A 19,438-nucleotide genomic window follows, 5' to 3' on the forward strand; every position below is an offset into this window, starting at 1 on the left:
CTTGCGTTGTGGCCGAAACGTCGTGAGAAATTTTTTATTATGTTTAATTTTTATTATTTTATTATTTCCATTCTACGTGACTTTACCGAAAGAACCAAGAAGATGAATCCCTGCAGTCACGAAAGCTTTAAATCGAAAAAAATCGTTCGTCGTGTTGATGATACGATGTACATTTTCGCGACGACGACGACGGCTGTCGTTTCGTTTACGTTCGAAAGCATACTTAGCATTGTTAACGTATTGCCTTTGGGCATTTATGTGCTTCGAGTTAAAGGTGACAAGAAGAGCTCTTGAAATGCATTTGACTTGGCATAAGCCTGCCCACAAGTATTCTACAACCTCGTTCTTTCAATTCAGCAGCGCCGTTATCTCACCGCACTGGCTCTTCATAAATTGAAAGTTTCCTTATAAGTTGGGAACGTACCATGTTTTTTTTTTAAGCCACGTACAAACGTAGACATTTGTTTCATGCTGTAAAGGAGCGTTCGTATAAATATCAGCAGGGTAAAAGCGTTTCCCTAAAACTAGTTGGAAGGGGGGGTGTGTGTGATGCTGGACATTCCACATTCGTGTGGCAGGAGGCAGCCACTCTAGAGAACACGCATGATCTATCTATTACACACGCACGCGCCACTAGGCATGTCATCATTCACTCCAACCCCGCCAGCAATTTGATGAATTGGCACGATTCTGTGCAGCAATTTGATTTTGTCTCGTCTGTACAGTTTTGTTCGCTCCATTAGCCTATAGGTAACATTAGCATATCATTCACATGCAAGGACAGAGCGTAAAGGTACAGCCCTGTAACTGCTCGCTCACGCCACCGCTGGCAGAAGGGCCTCCGCTAGAGCGAGCTCTTAGAGAGCCCGCCTAGAGAGGTATTTGGCCTACTCTTCCACGCAGGGCAGGCGTCTTGGAAGACGTGGAATTTACCCTCGCTTTACCCCACCGCATGCAACCTGCCAATTGACAAACTGCCCTGAACTCATTCATGCTGCTGGGCGGACAGAGGCAGAGGGATTTAAGAAACGTGACCCATCGTTGCAAACGCTGCACTGGGAGATAAACTAAAATAACCGCGACATCTTGATCGTAATTTCAGCGTGCTAACCATGGCACCACGTCAGCATTCCACAATTTCGCACGAATCGTAAATAGTAGTTTTTCTCACGCGCACACATTTTCGATGCGTGTACCACGTGAGCCCAAACATCGATTTTGGCTGCTATGAGCCAATGCGTCATTACTCGTGTGCATATGTTGAACTTCTTTCGCACTGTATGTAACTAACCATGCTAATTGGAGGTACTAATCATTACGTAATATGCAGTGACGGGTACTGCAAGTGCCGACCATGTCTGTCCAGTGCTCGCTGAGCTGCATTGACTTCCGGTAGCCGAACGAATACATTGTAAGGTCACAATCAAATGAACCACAATACCTTGCTGATCTCGTAAAGGAGCATAAATCATCACGCGAACTCTGGCCAGCCAAAAGCCACATCGAACCCAGACAGATCACCGCATCACACGCTTTCAGATGCACTTCTGTGGCCATCTGGAATGTTCTTCCTTCCGATATTTGAAAACAACTGGAGCTGTGAACTTTGAAATCTAGATTGAAAACGAATTTCTTCAGAACCTGCTGTTATGTTTAGTTTGTTGACCCTCCCCCGCACCTCGGGTTAGCACGGTAGGCTACGTATGGTGCGAAAGAAGTTCAACATACATACACACACAGAGTGCTTGCGACGGATGAGAAAGGGGACACGAGGGGCTTCTGGGCTGGCCCTATCCGCAACCATCGATGCGGGCGGCACGGGGAAATGTGGCCCAAGATGAACGAGGCGGCCATGCGCTCCGCTTCACAGCTGCTGGAAATATCACGGAGGTGTGAACTTCCCCTCGGCAAAAATAAAAATAAAACCTGCCTTGTGGTGGGGGGCGCAAGGGGGGCGCTTATGGAAGCATGCAAAGTGCGAAAGCCAACAGACACGCCTGCGCACACGCTGCCATTGCTTACATTTTTTGCGTGGTTTCTCAATTTTATTTCAGCCGTTCTATTGACGCTGATTGCGCTATTGATGTCACGCCATGAGAACGGAGCACCCGTTTGGAATTCCCGCAGAACAATGCATCATCGCTGTTCAAATAACTGTCCGCAGAAGGATATGTCATTGAACTACTTATGAAATCTCTTCAAATTACCTTTTTTTCTCCACACTAGGCTATGCAATTTCCCACATTCCCTGCTACAAACAAATGTTAGTCATGCGATAGAGTAAGCGTATCATTTTTTTCAAAAAAGTGAAAAAGAATTCACTTTAATATGATGGGTTTTTTGTGTGTGTTTTTAACACAACCCAGTTTAACCACTGGCAGTGGCTTAAATGCAGATTTAGAGCCCAGGACCTCAGCGGTGTTGGCTCTGTGCTCTGACGCCACAACCACCCCGCAATAAAAACACAAATTCTCCCAAAATTTTACTTTTGTTCAGTGTGAGAGAGCGATTATGGGAATGATTGCATTCATTTTTGTAACGCGAGTCCCACACACACTCACAATCCCATAGAAAGGCATTAAAAATTCCAGAACTGGTCACAAAAAAAAAAATTCGATCAGGCCAATATGTTGACCATCAGATTTCTGTTCCGGGTTATTGGAGCAAAATATTCTCCAAGGGACGAACGCATATTGAAACGGAGCTGCCCTCACACGATGACCTTTACCCGCATCACACGGGGGATGCGGCGCCGTTCGTCATCTTAAAAAAAAAAAAACCTCTCCGCAACGTGTCGGCAGCGTCAAAAGATACCGTCATAACGACCTCAACACATTCCCCGCATCCGTAATGTGCTACGTCGCCCCAACATTCTAGCCGTCATGTCATCTGCACGGACACGTGTTTTTTTCATGAATGTGTGCCACCTCCCTCCAGGGTTTCAAATTGTCTGTAAATGTGAGCAGTTAACACAACAAAAAAATAATCATGTTTTGACACCGTCCTCAAATTACTGAATTGGTTCCGTGATTTTTTTTGTTTGAATAGAAGTGGAAACTAATTATCTCATCGATTGATTTCTTGTGTTCCAATTGGTCTCAGATCAGCACTTGGTACAAGCACCCGTCTGTCTGCATTATAAGCGCAGCTATCTTTTTTAATGATTAACGAACATCATGCCGAGTCAATCTACAGGAAGTCCAGCCAAATGCAGGTATCAACTGCGATTGGCGTCGTGTGTCGCAGTTAAAAATGAAAAAACCCAACCTGCCAAGCTCACACTGAAACATAGTTTGAGCCAGCACTTTCCCCAACAGCACTTGCCCTAACGGCACTCGTTCCAACGGTGCTTGCCCCAACAGCATGCATAGCTGATTGGAGGATTCTAGGAAAACCAGGCAAGTTGGAACCCATACCCTGCACACCCGACAGCTACTCCACCGCGCGTGCGCACAGGACTGTGGCCGGGTCACTTTGACAAAGCGCCTGCACGTACAGACGGCGGCTTGCTTTGCACAAAACGCCGGCACAGGTGGCAGTTCCACTGGCGGCTCGGAGGGCAACGTACGGTGCTGGGGATGACGTGGTTGTCGTCGCGACCACCGTGACCTTCGGCCGTCGCGCTGCGGTTGAGGCTGAGGACCCCGAAGACGAGGAACACCATGGCGCCCGTGTCGACCAGCGGTCGAGCGGCCGGTTGGGCGCAGCGGCCTCCCGCGCACGGGTCGTACCCCCGCAAGGAAGGGCCTGCAGCTTCTGCTCCGTGTCCGGCCTTGCCCGGGTCCGAGTCTGACACACACGGAGGACAAAGGCGGCAAAGATTACCCACAGAAACTAACGCGCGTGCGCGATGCAGTGGCGGCGTTGGGTAGGTGTAAATATAAGAAGTTGCGATCATATGGAGCCTAAATGTATCGGTAATGCAAGGCGAAAAGTCTTAAAACCATCGGTGTGGAGTATTATTGTTGAGAATTTGATCAATATATTGGCACGTATAAATAATATCGTTGTAAACATGGCAATCTTATTGGGTGGTGGAGGGTTATGAACAAGAATTTTGGCATGAATCTACTACTACGAGGCCGAACCCAAAAACAAACACTGATCATAGTTCTAGATTTGCAGCTTTCGTGACTGCAAGGATTCATACTTTTAATTCTTTCGGTAAAGTCACGTAGGTAAAAAATAAAATTAAAATTTATAATTAATATTATTTTATTTTTTACCTACGTGACTTTACCGAAAGAACTAAGAGTACTGATCATAGTACTGGCTACGGAAACCAACGTTTAAAGTCAACTTGAAGCACCTTGCACAGCAGCTCATCTCAACCTTTCCAATGGCTTTCTGTAGATAAGCCTAGGGGACCCCCGGTGGCAGCTGTCGCTGTACATTGCAAGGGGAACGCTGCACCGGCATGGAAGTTTGGCATTAGTCTGCCAGCAGTGGGTGATGTTGCTATGCGGCTTTTTTTCTCCCCAAATTGTGTCGCTCTTATCTTTGGATGACTGGCTGTGTGACTCCTTGTAGTTAATGCAGTGGGGTAGCTTGGTTGGCGTGGGCCTTGGTTTAAGGAATGAAATGGGGTCTCCCTGTCCAATTTACAACAACCTCCCCCCCCTTACCTCTTCATAGCCTGGTTGCCCTGGGCTCCTCCAGCCCATGGAAGGGGCCCACACAGAAACAAAGATGCAGACTGATGGACCACTCACGCAGGTTTCACGTTAAGTGTGGCAGGCTTCCTGGCAGAAGGCCATGGGACAGACCCAGGTGCCATGGGTTGACTAAGATAAGATGACTGGCAGATGTACCACGTGTGGTCCTCACTGTGCCAATTTGCTGCGTATTAACTGCCAGACGCTCCGCTCGTTATTGTGTCACTCGTTATTGTGAGCGTCGCTTCTCTGCCCTCCACTGTTGTTGGAGGGCAACTGCTCAGTAGCGTAACTTCACGAGCCTCCTCCACAAAGAGCGATCTTGACACCGCTGGTACCAGTGATCGTCAATTCCAATCAGCTCCACATTCTTCTGTACCGCATCAGCCCATCTCCTCTCCAGCCCATGTCATTTCGCGTTTTACCCCCTCTGTCTGGCCAAACAGAAGCTGCTTGAGCATGCGGTGCCTGGGCTTGTGGGTTACATGACCCAGCCAATACAGTCTCGCCTGCTGAAGGGCTCGTTGATGGGACTATTTTCAGATCTTTTAAGATTCTGTAAGCTCTTCACACAATCCAGGATGGATCATCAGCCAGCCTGAATGATTCAAACTGGCACTCCTTCAAAATACAAACTAATAAAATACATTTTCACAGTCACTCATACACACACAAAGATGTACACCCAAAAACACAAAAACACTCAACTATGCACAAGACCAAAAGACAAAGATCCCCCGTATAGCCTTCAACGGGCTATTTTGGGCAAGTTCTGTTTGTGGGTACAATGCACGCCACACTCTCACACATCGACGTGTCTTCGTGCTAATACAAAGATCCACAGTATAACTTGTTAGCGAGCACCTACGAATGCCAGTGTAGCACACTAGGGGGTGGGTGGCCAGCACCACGCCCGGCCGCCTTTCTCTCCTCAGGGGTGATGTTTACACATTGCACCAGGTACTCATTTGAAGTTCAGTCGACCTAGGAAAGGCCCAGGACCGGTTCAGATAATTGTCACGGTGTTAGTGGCCGTAAGCACAAATGCACAAACAAAGACAAAGATCCCCCGTATAGCCTTAACAGACTGCTTGGGCAAGTGCTGTTAGCTAGCACCTATGAAGGCAGGCCCCAGTGGCGACGTTCACACACCGAATTTAAGGCCGAATCGACCTAGGGGAGGCCCAGGACCGGTTCAGATAATCGTCACTAGTGGTGGAATTGAACTCGCGACCCCGGGTTCGTGGCGCAGCGTAGCGCTAACTGCTACACCACCGCTCCCCGCCACACGCACACACTCACGCAGATAGGCGCACGTGCGCGCACACAATACACTATATTGTAATGTATTTGCCTAAAAGCCCAACGAACGTAGCAATCGGTGGCCTTCGTAGACATTTCAAACAATACATTTCCGCTACCGAGCCAAAGAAAATAAAATTATCAAGAGCGGCTTCTCCTCTGGTTGATTTTTTTGGCAAAGTTTTCCATAACCTGCAGAGGCGCGTTTGCGTCTGTCTGCCGGCTACCCACGCTGGCTGGCACATGCCATCCACTCGCCTAGCCCCTTGTCAATTCATTCGCCAGAATCAACATGAACCCACATTTCCATGTCAGTGCAAGCTTTGCTTTTTGTTCACGGCTTATTGTCTCTGCTTTCCAGCATGCCACAGGAGAGTGGCGAACGAGGACTACAGACTGAGCTCGCAGCTGAAGGAGACAGTGGCCTCTTTGCTTATTGCTGATACACTTTTGCATTGTATTTCTATACAATGCATTTCAAATCCGCATTGGCTTGCATTTAAATCCAATGCGTTGTCTTTCAATGCAACGCATTTTACATCCACATCGTCTTTTATTTCAGTGTATTATTGCACTTTTATTATTGTACTTCTCACCGCGGTTTTACGGTGGGTTTTTCAACAATCATACACACAGTGTATTTCAAATTCTTCATCCTTCCAGGGTCAATAAAATGCCTACCTTTTTGTGTGAAGTCAACAGTGTTGGCCTGCCTTATGAATTAACTCTCCCCCGCCATAAGAATGTGGAATTCCAACCACCGACTGCTCTTTTGAGCAGAACATTCATTCAAGGTGGTTTGACATGATGCCGACGTCGCCTTGCGTGACCTCGCCGCTAAGACTCCGCCGCCACCAGTGCCAGATTAAGCTAGTGCGGGGCCTGTAGCATATGATGTTATCAAGGGGCCCTAAATAAAATAAAAACACGTACATATTAAAATTCATTTTTAACTTGCATAGTAAAGTAAATGTATGTTTTCATTTGCTATACAGCCAGATAATACAACAAATCTGTAACCCTAAACACCCAGTCGTTCATAAAAGTTGAAGGCGGTATAGTACTATAGTAATAGAGCATGTGCAGAATCACTGAACCGGAATTGATAGCTTGAAAGAGTTTAGCGCGAGGCCCTTGAAAGTGCGGGGCCCGTAGCTACTACAAATGTAGCTACTACATGTGTAACTACTACATGTGTAGCTACTTGTGCTACTAGGATCATCCGGCACTGGGCGCCACCCACCCTGCTCCTGAATCTCGAGCACCCAATCGGGCGAGGTCAGAACCGCTCCCCGTCACAGAGCAGCAGTCGCTCTGTCAGGCTGGGTGAAGCTATATTTTTGTTACTATTTTATTTGACCAGATAAGGCCCACTGGGATCTATAGCTCTTTTTCAGACGCGACCTGGCCGCCGCAAATGAGAGGTCAACGAAGTGGCTTGTGATCACGTGGAAATTATAGCAGCCAAATATTCTAAATGCATGTTTCTAAATGCGGAGGGTAAAACTGGAGGACCCGGAGAAAAATCCACGCAACAATACCAGGTGATAGTAATAGGTTTTTACCCTTTCGCCTGGTACAACAACTGACACCTTTATACAAGGCATCATGTTTGCAACAACCACAACACAAGCAGTCAAAATGCAAACAAAAAGAAACAACTCTGATGATAATAATGATATGCACTGTCCTTGAAGTTGATTGGTCCACACCCGAGACAGCTTTTCTTAGAGCCTAGTCTCCATTGGTGTTGGACCAGATGACGCCAAAAGGCAGACTGATGGACCACTCAAACTATTGAGAGCTCGGGGATAAGCATTTACACTATGAGACCTCCTTTACCAGTGGCAGGAGGTCTCATAGTGAATACCAGGTGACATCGTTAGCCGGCCAGGCGGGACCCTACACCTCGTCTAGTTTCCCTTGTGCGACGAAAGCCTTGACAGACCATTGGGGCAAGTGCTGCTTGTGAGCACCTATGAAGTCGGGCACGGCGGCAACAAGGAGGTGATGCGTCCAGCATCATGTCGGGCCAACTTTGCCTCCCCAGCGCCGATGTTTACGCAGTCCACCAGCCACTGCGATCACTTAGGTCCGAGTCGACAAAGGTGAAGAAGCCCAGGACCGCTTAAGATATGCGCCCCGGATGTTGACCATGAGCAGGAATCAAACCGGGGCCGTACAACGCGACACCGACATCCTTCCTGCCTCGTTCCATTCTCGCCACCTGGCCAACCATCAACAATGTCTCGCGGCCGCTCACATCGCCCAGCGCTAATTGTTATTATTAATTATTGCAACGATTACCGTCGCCGACATCGCGGTATCGACTCCTTGCGGTGCTGGCGCTGCGTCTGGCTTGGAGGGACAAGACGCCACCAATCGCCCTCCAAGCTGCGGCCGCGAGCCTAAAGCGCTGACTCGGCTCGGCCGTGCTGCCGCTATAGCCGCCCGCGCCAGTCGCAGCGAGATTTCTCTTGGGGGGGGGGGGCGGACATTGGCTTCTCAACCTCAGGAACGGATGCACGCGGTACGCCGTGACTAAAGAGCCACGCAGACTCCCAGACAATTACACGGAGCTCGCTCACTCGCTCGCTCGTACCCTGCGTGCGTGAGGGCACGCCACCCGGCCTGCAGGTGCGAGGGCACGCCACCCAGCCCGCAGGTGCGAGGGCACGCCATCCAGCCCGCAGGTGCGTGAGGGCACGCCACCCAGCCGGTTGATGACGCGTGTTGGTGCCGAGGGAAGTGAATGGCGTAACAGACCAACCGTATACAAATTTGTTGGGTCCAGACCGATCGGATTGCTCACGTTCTCAGAACAATCTTTTTTTTTGTTGCCTAATTCGCCGAGTATTTTTTTCTAACAATTTGTACATAGATGTGACTGTATGTTCATAATATCGGCTGAGAAATTCGTAAATAATCACGACCACTATACCACCCATAATTATCACTAAATCACCCAGTATTACCTACAGAACTGCCAGTGTGCTCAGAAATATGATAAGGCCTGCTAGAGATATAAAAAAGTAATATCAATAGATCACCCAGACATATTAATAGACCACCCGGATGCACCACTAAAGCAAATTAGCTTTCTCGAAGATTTGTCAGCCCTTCAAGACGCCCTGGAAAATAAGCCCCTTGTTTGCACGCCACTGACTCCTGGTTCCAAGTGGATATCGCGCATAGGCCGCTCTTATTCCAGTGTTAATTCTCAAAGCCACCATTCAAATTGTTGCACAGCGATGAATGCAACTCGAATGTTGTTGGGGGTTTTGGTTGCTCTTCTCTTTACTACAACCGATGTGCAAAGAAATTAAGCGCCGCACAACAATTCACAATGAGTCCACGTAAGGAGGTAATACTTGAAATTATTTGATTTACAAAACAACTGCTAGGCGATATCTCCGAAACGACGGAAAATTCCGGTGTACAATGCGAAGAGAGTGACACGAACGAGTGCACTGCGACAAAGATAAAGATCCCCCGTATAGCCTTAACACACTGTAGGGGCAAGTGCTGTTAGCGAGCACCTATGAAGGCCGAAACGGTACACGAGGGGGTGGGTGGCCAGCACCACGCCCGACCGCCTTTGTCTCCCCAGTGGCGATGTTTACACACCGAACCAGGTACTCATTTCAGGCTGAGTCGACCTAGGGGAGGCCCAGGATAGGTTCAGATAATCGTCACTGGTGTTGGCCGTGAGCGGGAATCGAATCCGGGTCGCCAGGTTCATATCGCAGCGCGCTAACCACTACACCACCGCTCCCCACTGCGACACACGCACTCGCACACACAGCACTCACACGCACACACAGCGCTCACACACACAGAACTCATGCAAATACACACAATGCTCATACATAGCGCTCACACACTCAAGAACGCACTCGCACAAAGCGCCCAGACACACAATACGCACACACACGCACTCACACACACAGCGCCCACACACACAGCGCTCACATACACACACAGCACTATGGGAGCTCCGAGAAGTCTGTAATCTTCTAGAGCAGAAGACCATGTGCAATGCAGGATCAATGAAAACATTATGTGGGGGGGGGGGGGGGGGGGGGATCCTAACTGTGGAGTCAGACATCTCAAAAAAAGTCAATTGGCTCTCACCTGGAAGTTTCTGACCCAAGGCTGCTGTGTGAAACCCTGTGATGTCCGCCATGAGTTCGAAAACTTTTCTCGTGAGAAAATGCTAACATTTATGGTAAAGAGCATCACCATCAGCGGCTTTAGTGCGGTTGGCATGGGCCCTCCTCGGTCCAATCCCCTCCGAGCCGCACCTCTTCCTTGCAGTGGCGTAGCTACGATATTTTGTGCCCGGGGACGAACTATAAAATTGTCCCCCCCCCCCCCCCCCCCCCGTTTAATCACGTACCAAAATGTAATTACATGACATGTAGGCTGTGTGTGGCGGGATATATAAACTTTTAGGTTGAGGTGTAGATTTGTGCAGTAGTTTCAGGCTGCCGCGCCCGCCGCAATAAGTTATAATGTCACGTTGTAAGCCTCATTTTGGCGCCCCTTTACCTTGGCGCCCGGGGACATATGTACCCCCCTGCCCCCCCCCCCCCCCCCTATCTACGCCTCTGCTTCCTTGTCCTTGCGGCAGGCCGTGTCCCATTGCAGTTGCACCATCTGCACGCTCGATGGCTACGCCAAACTGGTCGCCATCAGAGCTGGGAGATTTTCACAATTTGCTAGTCCCGAATCTTCGCAAGTCGGTTCCTCAATTAAAATATATTCTATAATTCCGAAGGGGATTGAGGGGGGGGGCACGTGGACCCAGAATGGCATACGAATTAAGGGCCTTTGGGGCCTGGTTGGCCCAAGTAAATGTATTACACATTCATCGGCCGTACGATCCAATGGCAATTGTGATCAACACCGGTGGGATGGAATGGACCCTGATACCAGCTTGGTGAAATGGAAAAGTTCTTAAAATTCCTCTGTTCACCCAGCAGTACGAATGGGTTACACCGCAATTAGTCCGATAGGCAGATCACGTGATGACGTGTGGATACTCTCACGCCTCTTACACAAGGAAGAGTAGGCCTACTACCCTCCAAGAGGGGCCTCTCCAAAGCTCCGACCCCCATCAGGTGGCGGCAATTTCCGGCAGCTGTGGCATGAGCAAGAAATTGCAGGGCTGCACCTTTACCTGATCCCTTTTACCAGCGTGGTAAAAGCCACGCACGTACGCATGCATGTTGAACTTCTTCCACAGCCGTACGTAGCCAACCACCACCAACACCAGATGGAGGACACATAGCAATTATTTTTTTGTGTGCCGAGAAGAGACCCCCTGCAATAAAAAAAGAAGACATCAAGAATGTCAATGCGCACTGCGGCTGCGCTTACGCTGCGTTTACTCATGAACTTATTTACAAGAAGGGCATGAAGTTTGTGCAACGTCCGTGAGAGAATACACAATGTGATGCAGCAGCAGCAGCAGCACCGGACAACAACAACAACAACAACGCGAGCAGCACAAAAGTTAAACGAGAACGACAGAAAGGCTGGCGTGGTTGCACGGAGGGCGGTAGGAGGAGTGGGGGAGGGCAGCAGCAGCATGGGAGCTCCGGCAAATTTAACAGCTCGAGGAGCGAGAGGGAGATAGAAAGCGCCGGGTCTCCCCCATGGCAACGCTTGAACTCGAAATGAAGTGGGCGAGGAACGCGAGATTGGGCTCTCGCTTCTGCCGCTCGTGAAAAGCAGCGGCCAGCGTTCGCCGCAAGCCTTGGGCGAGACCGCCACGCAGCGCTGTGCCAGGCTACGTGCGCTCACTGTGGAAGCGCTTTGATAGCGGGCGGTCCATCATGGGACAGACGTGTGCGTTATGCTGGTATATAGCAGGTCGTGGGTTCGATCCCGACCCTGACGCATGTATATTTGGAGTTTGCGATGTCTCTCTCTCCATGGTCGTGTGGATTTTATCTCCGGGTCCTTACGGTTTTTCTCTCCACATTTAGAATCGACAGTATGTGGCTGCCAGGTCACTTCTGAAAAAAACAAAAACGCTCTAGAGCTCAGTGGGCCTTAACTTGTAGAATAAGAATAGTTTAGCTATCGTGGTGAGTTTTTTTATAGACTGGGGGGTGGCTGGGATATACACCACGTTATCATCATTGCCATCAATAATCATCATCATCAGCATCATAATGTTCTTTGCCCATCTTATCTTGTTTAATATTTGTAGAGCGCCTCAGCCCAAGGCGCCTTACACGTAGTTAAAAAGCGGTGACGAAACATCGGAGTGATTTAGATGGTAAGGAGCGTGCGCAAGTGGCCGAGGAACGAGCGACCGTAACAGAGGGACACGTGGGTTGGGGGGTTGGGGTCACGAAAGGGCTACGGGGGAGCGACGGGACGGAGCGGAGGGGCGAAGGGAGAGAAGAGGAAGGGAACGGGCAATGGAGAAGAGGTGCGGCTTTGAGAGGGGATCGGAAGGAGGTTGAGAGTGTCGGGGGGGGGGGGGGACAGACTAAAGATCAAATCATCCAATTTGTGCCAGATATTGTCAGATCCCAGAAGCTACTCAGCAGGGTTGAGCCTGGATAGTGCTGTCATGGGCGACCACCAACATTAACAGGCGTTATTGGCTGTCTGATATATGTTGCGGGCGGCAGAGCGCAGTGCAGAAAAATCCACTGTTGTACCATATGGAAGGGGATAAAGGTAGAGGTACAGCCCTGCAATGTCTTGCTCACGCCAATGCTGGCGGAAGGACCTCCACTAGAGGAAGCTCTAAAGAGCCCCTCTAAGGGTGTACTTGGCCTACTATTCCACGCGAGGCAGACGTCTTGGCAGAGGTTAGAATATCCACACTTTTACTCCACCGGACGTGGATCTGCCGACCGACTCAATGCGGTGGGGACAACGATACCGCAGGGTTCGATATCGGAGGAGAGGAAGGGCTTTATTTTGGTGATTTCGAAAAGTGTATTGGTTTAGCCATGTTTGTGTTGTTGTAGTACAGAGTTAGACTGATGGCCTTAATCTAAGTTGTCTTGTGGTTGTTGTTGTTGTTTGACTTGTATCCCACTGGGATTTTTGCACACAGCGTTGGTGTACGGTGTTTTTTCTGCAATATTTTTGCTGTCTTTTCTTGGATTTTCTGTTTGCACTTAGTCACATATTCACTTTAAGATGTTTTTTTGTTCATGTTTTTGTTTTTTGTTTGTTGCGGTTGCACCCGATTCAAGAGCTGAATGGCTCACAGGGCTATACCTAATAAATGAACTTGAACTTGAATTACACTTGCCCCCTTGCTTCGACTGCTGCGCCAACGAGCGGGGCTTTGGGCAAGGACGCATTGGGAAAGCAGGCAGGATAAATTGAAGGGGAGGGGTTGAAGATAAAATGCAATTTCATTTCAATGTAATATTATAAAAACGGCAAACGTTCAGTGGTGATGAAATGTTGTCTATTGCATATATTGGGTTGAAAATAAAACATTGCTATCTCCTGCCTGGCTCTTGTAGCTCCATTCAGCATGTCAGAGCTGACTGCAAGATATATGGGAGTTCCGATTAAAAGCTTTCGTGACTGCAGGGATTCATCTTCTTGGTTCTTTCGGTAAAGTCACGTAGAAGGAAAATAATTATTATGTTTTATTTTTATTATTTTATTATTTTCCCTTCTACGTGACTTTACCGAAAGAACCAAGAAGATATATGGGAGTATTCACGAGTTTGCTGTGTGGCGAGTATATACACACACAGACATCATTGAGCATTTACAGTCTTGTGGAGGCTCTCGGCACACGATCACACGAATGGTCACGGGTGACTCATCCGGTATTGGCCATCCATGAGGCGGGGTCTAAGGGGCCGTCCATAAATGACGTCACACGATGTTGGACGATTTATGACCCCCCCCCCCCTCATCACACGGCGTCACAAAAAGTCAGACCCCCCCCCTAAAATATGACATCACAAAGCTCTGCCCCCCCCCCCAAAAAAATATAAACATGCTTCAAATCGCTTTAAACTATTGTCATTGTAGTGCGTATTTAATGTGGCGCTGCACTCTGATGTTGTAGGAGAAAACATTTATCAAAAAGTCTATTTTATTTAGTAGAACGTGTTGTCTATATTTATTTTAAGTCGCGCATTTTGATGTAACGTCATATTTCTCAAACCCCCCCCCCCCCGCTCGTCACACATCGTCACAAATGTATGACCCCCCCCCCCCCAAGGTGCATGACGTCATTTATGGACGGCCCCTAAGAGGCGGGCAATCGGGGAGCAGAGCTGCGAGGGGTACCTGACCCTGATGGTGTGATGTTGTCTTCCTCGCCTGATGTGCAGGAGCAACGGGTAAATATAGATGTGTATCGTTAAACCGGCCACCACCCGACACAAGCCAATCCGTAATGTCGGGATTCGATCTCAAGCCTGACGCCTGTATATTTGAGTTTATGTGTTCTCCCCGTGGTAGCGTGGATTTTTTTTCTTCCGGGTCCTCCGGTTTTTCCCTTCACATTTAGAAACATGAGTTTAGATGATTTGGCTGCTATAAATTTCCACAATGGAAGCCACTTTGGTGAGCTATCACTTGTGGGCAGGTCGCTTCTGAAAAAGAAGCTAATAGCTCACTGGGCTTTACCTGGTAAGTAAAAGAAAAAAAATTGGTACAACACATAGCAAACATTGTGAACTTAATGCAGATTACGCTTGTGAAACACAGTGTCCTTCGTGATAGACATGCAGCCTTAACATTATTTAAAATACAAAATATCCTAACGCTTCGACGATTTGATATTTATGTGTGATCATACTTTGCACTGCTATCGTGTGTTGTTGTATTGTTTGCTGTTGTAGCGTTCTGACCCTGCCCCTTACTGGACATCTGTGAAAAAGAGCTTCATAGGTTATCAGATTCCTCCAGCCTAAATAAATATTCTGATTATGATTCTGAGCGGCGAATGTGTACGGTGCGAGAAGTTCTCTGCAACCCCGGGGCTTAAGCCCACACTGGGCTTAAGCAACAGTTCCACTCTTCTTCAACAGTGAGCAGCGAATGTATTTTATTCCCACAAGATACTCTTTGCCCCAAGGCTGTCCCTGTTCGCCAGGCACATCACGATTTCCGCACTGAGTGAGATTTCCCCAAAGGCTGGTGGTACCTGCCACAGAAATATGGAATTTCCACCACCGATTCAGGACCGATGCAATGACGATTAACGCTGCCGTGCTGCGCTTTGAAAATGCACGGAAAATTATTTATTCATTTACTGAATGTAGATGTTTAACTTTTTTATGCTAAAACAAAATTCATACTTCAAAATTACTACTGTTGATTGCCTTAACCTAGTCTCAACCAATGGCTGCACACAAAAAGCATAATTTCGGTTTGACCCCCATGCGACGAACGCCGCCTGCTGTCTGTACCCACTTGAAGGGATTTCAGTGGTAGCGCTGTGAGATCTACTTCGGTGGAGCACTCTCTAACACACTCAAGGTTATCTACTCTTAAAAAAAATATCCGAATGGATTTTTCATCTCATGCCATGACAGCGAAAGCACACTCGGGATAACACTGGGGGACGGGGGGGGGGGGACAATTACGCCAAACATATTTATAATAAAAATAAGCGATGTTTGTAAAACTTTCTGACGGTTAAAATGTTAAGTTCCTAATTTACAGTCTGGATCGAAGCCACTCGATGCAAATCCAGAGGCTGCGCTGAGGGAAAAAAAAGGACTCGCTTGGTAGAGCCAGGAAGTTAATACATCCAATTGATGTTAATTTCCCAAAACCTTCACTTTCACTGCACAAATTAAGACGGAGCATTTCGCTGCTTGTCACGCGAAATCCGTCGCATCTACAAATTTACATTTCTGTGAAAACATCAGTTGCACCCCCCACCCCTCCGACACCGTTGCCAAGACATTCATAACAATCATGCATTCATGCTGAAGTTATGACGAATGTTACCCGTAAAAAATTAGAAGAAAATTACAGTGGCTGTAATGTAAAAACAGAACTTCAAAATAGATATATGCCGTTCTACAAAGATACCATGTAACAAAAATATATACCGTCCAAAAGAAAGGGCTAATGGTGTGACGTGCCTCGTATATTTTCTGCCATTGTTGACAAAGCCGCAGAGCTGTTTTAAAGCTCGAGAGAGAAAAAAAAGTGCTCATCAGAATTAGGGGACAGGGCGGAAAAGACCCAAGACGTGGCCTGAAATTCTACGATTTCATTTTCGGTTCCGCGTGATATTTCTCAGAAGCGATGCAATTCCAAAATACCAATTAAAACATTCTATGCGAGGGAGATGAGTTTTTTTTTTAATTAAAGCACAATGCCATTCATCTGTTATCTTCATAATTCAATCTCGTGCCACTAATGCTACAAAAGCAAGCTTTTTTATACGGCTAAATTACCATGCTCCATATTCTGTCAACACGTTTCTCAACTAATGAGCTGCCTCCAAAGGGCACGATCTGTTTTTTTAGGCCACAGCTGCGGCCACGCCGTTAATGAAAGCCTTCCGTTTATTGGTTGTGTAATTATCGCCGGCCACAGAGTTTCCTGATTCAGCGGGGCAGGCTGGCAAGCGGGCAGGCGTGGGGCGGGCGATCTGGTCGCTGATTCGCGCCTGCCTGCAATGTGCTTGTCAAGCATGGCGCAAGCGCCGTGGTCACATCACCGCCACTTAGTGGCGAACGGCGGTTGTTGTTGTTGTTGTTGTCTTTCTGACCAAATTTACGCATGTTGAACTTCTTTCGCGCCGTACGTAGTCAACCGTGCTCATCGGAGATGTGTGGCGGTTGGTGGGCACCAAGAGAGACATCTCCCCCCGTGCCGCCTACCAAAGGCTGTTGGGGCAAGTGCGAGTCCCTGAACGGGACCGGCACGGGGTGTGAAGGTCAGCACCACGCTGGAGCAAAACTGAAGTGAAGAAACTCTCAACGTGTGGAGAGAAACGTGCCACACGCAATGCACGGTGCAACCTGAAAATGCACCAGAGAACTAAACAGTTCCGCGCAAATCGCCAAAATCTACACAGTGGTATTGCGAATTCATGATAAATGTGAGTCGAGGCTGGTCCAGCGTTTGCTTGTTTTGAACCTGTGCTGCTGAGATTATCCGCTCTGGCGAGTCAGGGATGCTATTGTGTTGTGTGTGTGTAAGGAGAGACTTATGAATGTGATACGTGCGGTCTGCCCATTCACTTTTGTCGCTTTGTGTTCTCTCCACGCGGACGCTCGTCATTATTTCGTGGCATTGGTCAAACATCACAATGCACGACTCTCCTCAGACAGAAAGAGAGTCTTGAGGCCTGTATTATGAATTAGTCAAGGCTTCCTGCATGAAAAACTTCAGATAATTATTTAAACGTAGCCTAAAACGATTGTGCAGTCACTCTTTGGTTCTTTCGGTAAAGTCACGTATAAAGACTTTACCGAAAGAACCAAAGAGTAATTCCTGCAGTCACGAAAGCTCCAAATTAAGAACGATTGTGCAGTGTTTTGTCACCGCCAGTGCTTGGCAGACAACAAACAACGTCACCCCACAACCGCCCACAGGTGGGAACTTTCAGGCAAATGCCACTTATTTACCGACCTGATTTAGCCGATCGCGCCAAGCCATCGCGTCCCTGTTGGCAGACGCCGCTCAAATGAACGACACGGGGGGCTTTGTTTGTCGGCGGTAATGACGCCCGCCAATTCAATTTGCCTTCCACGTTGCCTTCACCCCAACAGCAAAGAGGTCACCTCCGCAGTAAATTAAAACAAGCCACTGTCTGTGCAGTACCTCCACGTAAAAATGAAATATCTCATAGTCTATACGCCCATTCTTCTCGTTCTGCTTACGCACGGCTTTTTATGGCAAGCTCATAGTCCTCGCTCAGCTCCGGTAATGGCCAAAGCACAGCCGCGGGAGAGGTGAGGGGTGGGGAATGGACGTCTGCAACGCCTCCGCTGACTTTCACCGTGGTCCACTACGTCCTGCACAGGATTCCCATCGTCGCGTGCCTCCGGGGGGGGCTGCAGCTGATTTCCCACTTGCATGTGTAGGGGTTGTTACGGGGAAAAAGGCGGACAGAAACACAAGGGTGTCTGCACCCACACAAGGCTGTCTACATCCATGTCTGCAACGGTTAACCCTGGGGGGCCATGGGTGGCGCTGTGATCCCCCATCGCCCCACCCCTCGGAGAGGATTCCTATAAAAGGCGGGGAGCCAGAGGGCTCGAAGCCAGTGCTTGAAGCTTTACTAGTGAAGACGGAAAACCGGCAGGATAGGCCCTGGGACTCCCCTGGCTCGCTGTCCTTGTCAGGGCCGAGCAGGGCAAGCCAGTGGCGCGGCCCCAAGAGCTCCAGGACCACTGCTCTTGTAAGAGCACGGCCTGGTTAGCTGGGTGCCGGGATCCGTGCTTGACCAGGGCCGGATCAGATCGCCTCCCCTAGCACTCGTAGCGGAGGACTGGGACTAGGACAGTCAGGGAATAGTGCTAGGGGTGTTTCCCATTGAGTACGGGTGAAGGGACCGTTACACATTCAAGTGTTGTTACCGCCTTGGGTTAAATAAACGAGTGTGCCTCAACTACGTCGTCTGTCTCTTTGAGAACTCACTACACATGGATGTTGGCCGGGTCGGTGCTGAACCAACGAATGACCCTTTGGCACCACCCAAGTTCGCTCTCCCGAGCGGTATATCACTCTTACGGTAGCCACCCTCCCCCCCCCCCCAAACAGGCCAGCTCTACTGACACCCCCCCCTCCACCATCCGAGAGGAGTTGTAGCATCCGGGCCTGCTGCTATGGGTGCTACGGGTTATTCCGCCCGGCATGCACCACTGTACTCTTTGGTTCTTTCGGTAAAGTCACGTGACTTTAAGCCACTTCCGTTGAGCTATCATTTGTGGCCAGATCGCCTCTGAAAAAAAGCTGTATAGTTGACCTTGCGTGCTAAAATAAAAAAAAAATACTCTTTAGTTCTTTCGGTAAAGTCACGTGGTTAGAAATAAAATAATATAAAATAAACTATGTGACTTTACCGAAAGAACCAAAGAGTATGGATTCCTGCAGTCACGAAAGCTTCAAATCAAGAATGCACCACTGTGTTTGACGCAGGTATAATCCAGGCGGGCGGGCGGGGGAGGTTTCGATGGTTGTGTCGGTGATGAGACACTGATTTATTGCGGATGTCACAGTTTGTCCAAAGCTGTCGCCATCGCTCTTCAGCACCGATCCCTGAAATTTTCAGCTACGGGGCCATATCCTAAAAGACTTTCAGCGATCTGTGTCGGAGCGTCAGTGGGTTCACTGCATGTTGGCATTCGCAGCCTCGTGTTAGCCAGCAGCGATGCGTGTAATTCCGGTTGCAATTTCTCAACCTCTATATCATCGCAGCCTGGTACAGAATTATGAAAGAGATATTAACATGAATCTTCAAGTAAAAATAAACGTAGTTAATTGTGTGGATAAATAGAGTGATAATA

The 19,438-nt window shown here is 48.5% G+C and overlaps 1 protein-coding gene across 1 annotated transcript in view; it reads right to left on the reverse strand.

Moving 5' to 3' along the window:
- The window catches only part of DISP3 (dispatched RND transporter family member 3), a 199,467-nt gene that overhangs the window by 45,739 nt on the left and 134,290 nt on the right, over positions 1 to 19,438 (reverse strand). The window contains exon 16 of the mRNA XM_061566372.1: positions 3,569 to 3,789. Coding sequence (XP_061422356.1) covers positions 3,569 to 3,789 — 221 coding nt within the window. The remainder of the gene's footprint in view (positions 1 to 3,568; positions 3,790 to 19,438) is intronic.

This window comes from Lethenteron reissneri, chromosome 36 (genome assembly GCF_015708825.2).
Source record: "Lethenteron reissneri isolate LAM-NWPU_2019-01 chromosome 36, ASM1570882v1, whole genome shotgun sequence".
Lineage (NCBI taxonomy): Eukaryota > Metazoa > Chordata > Hyperoartia > Petromyzontiformes > Petromyzontidae > Lethenteron > Lethenteron reissneri.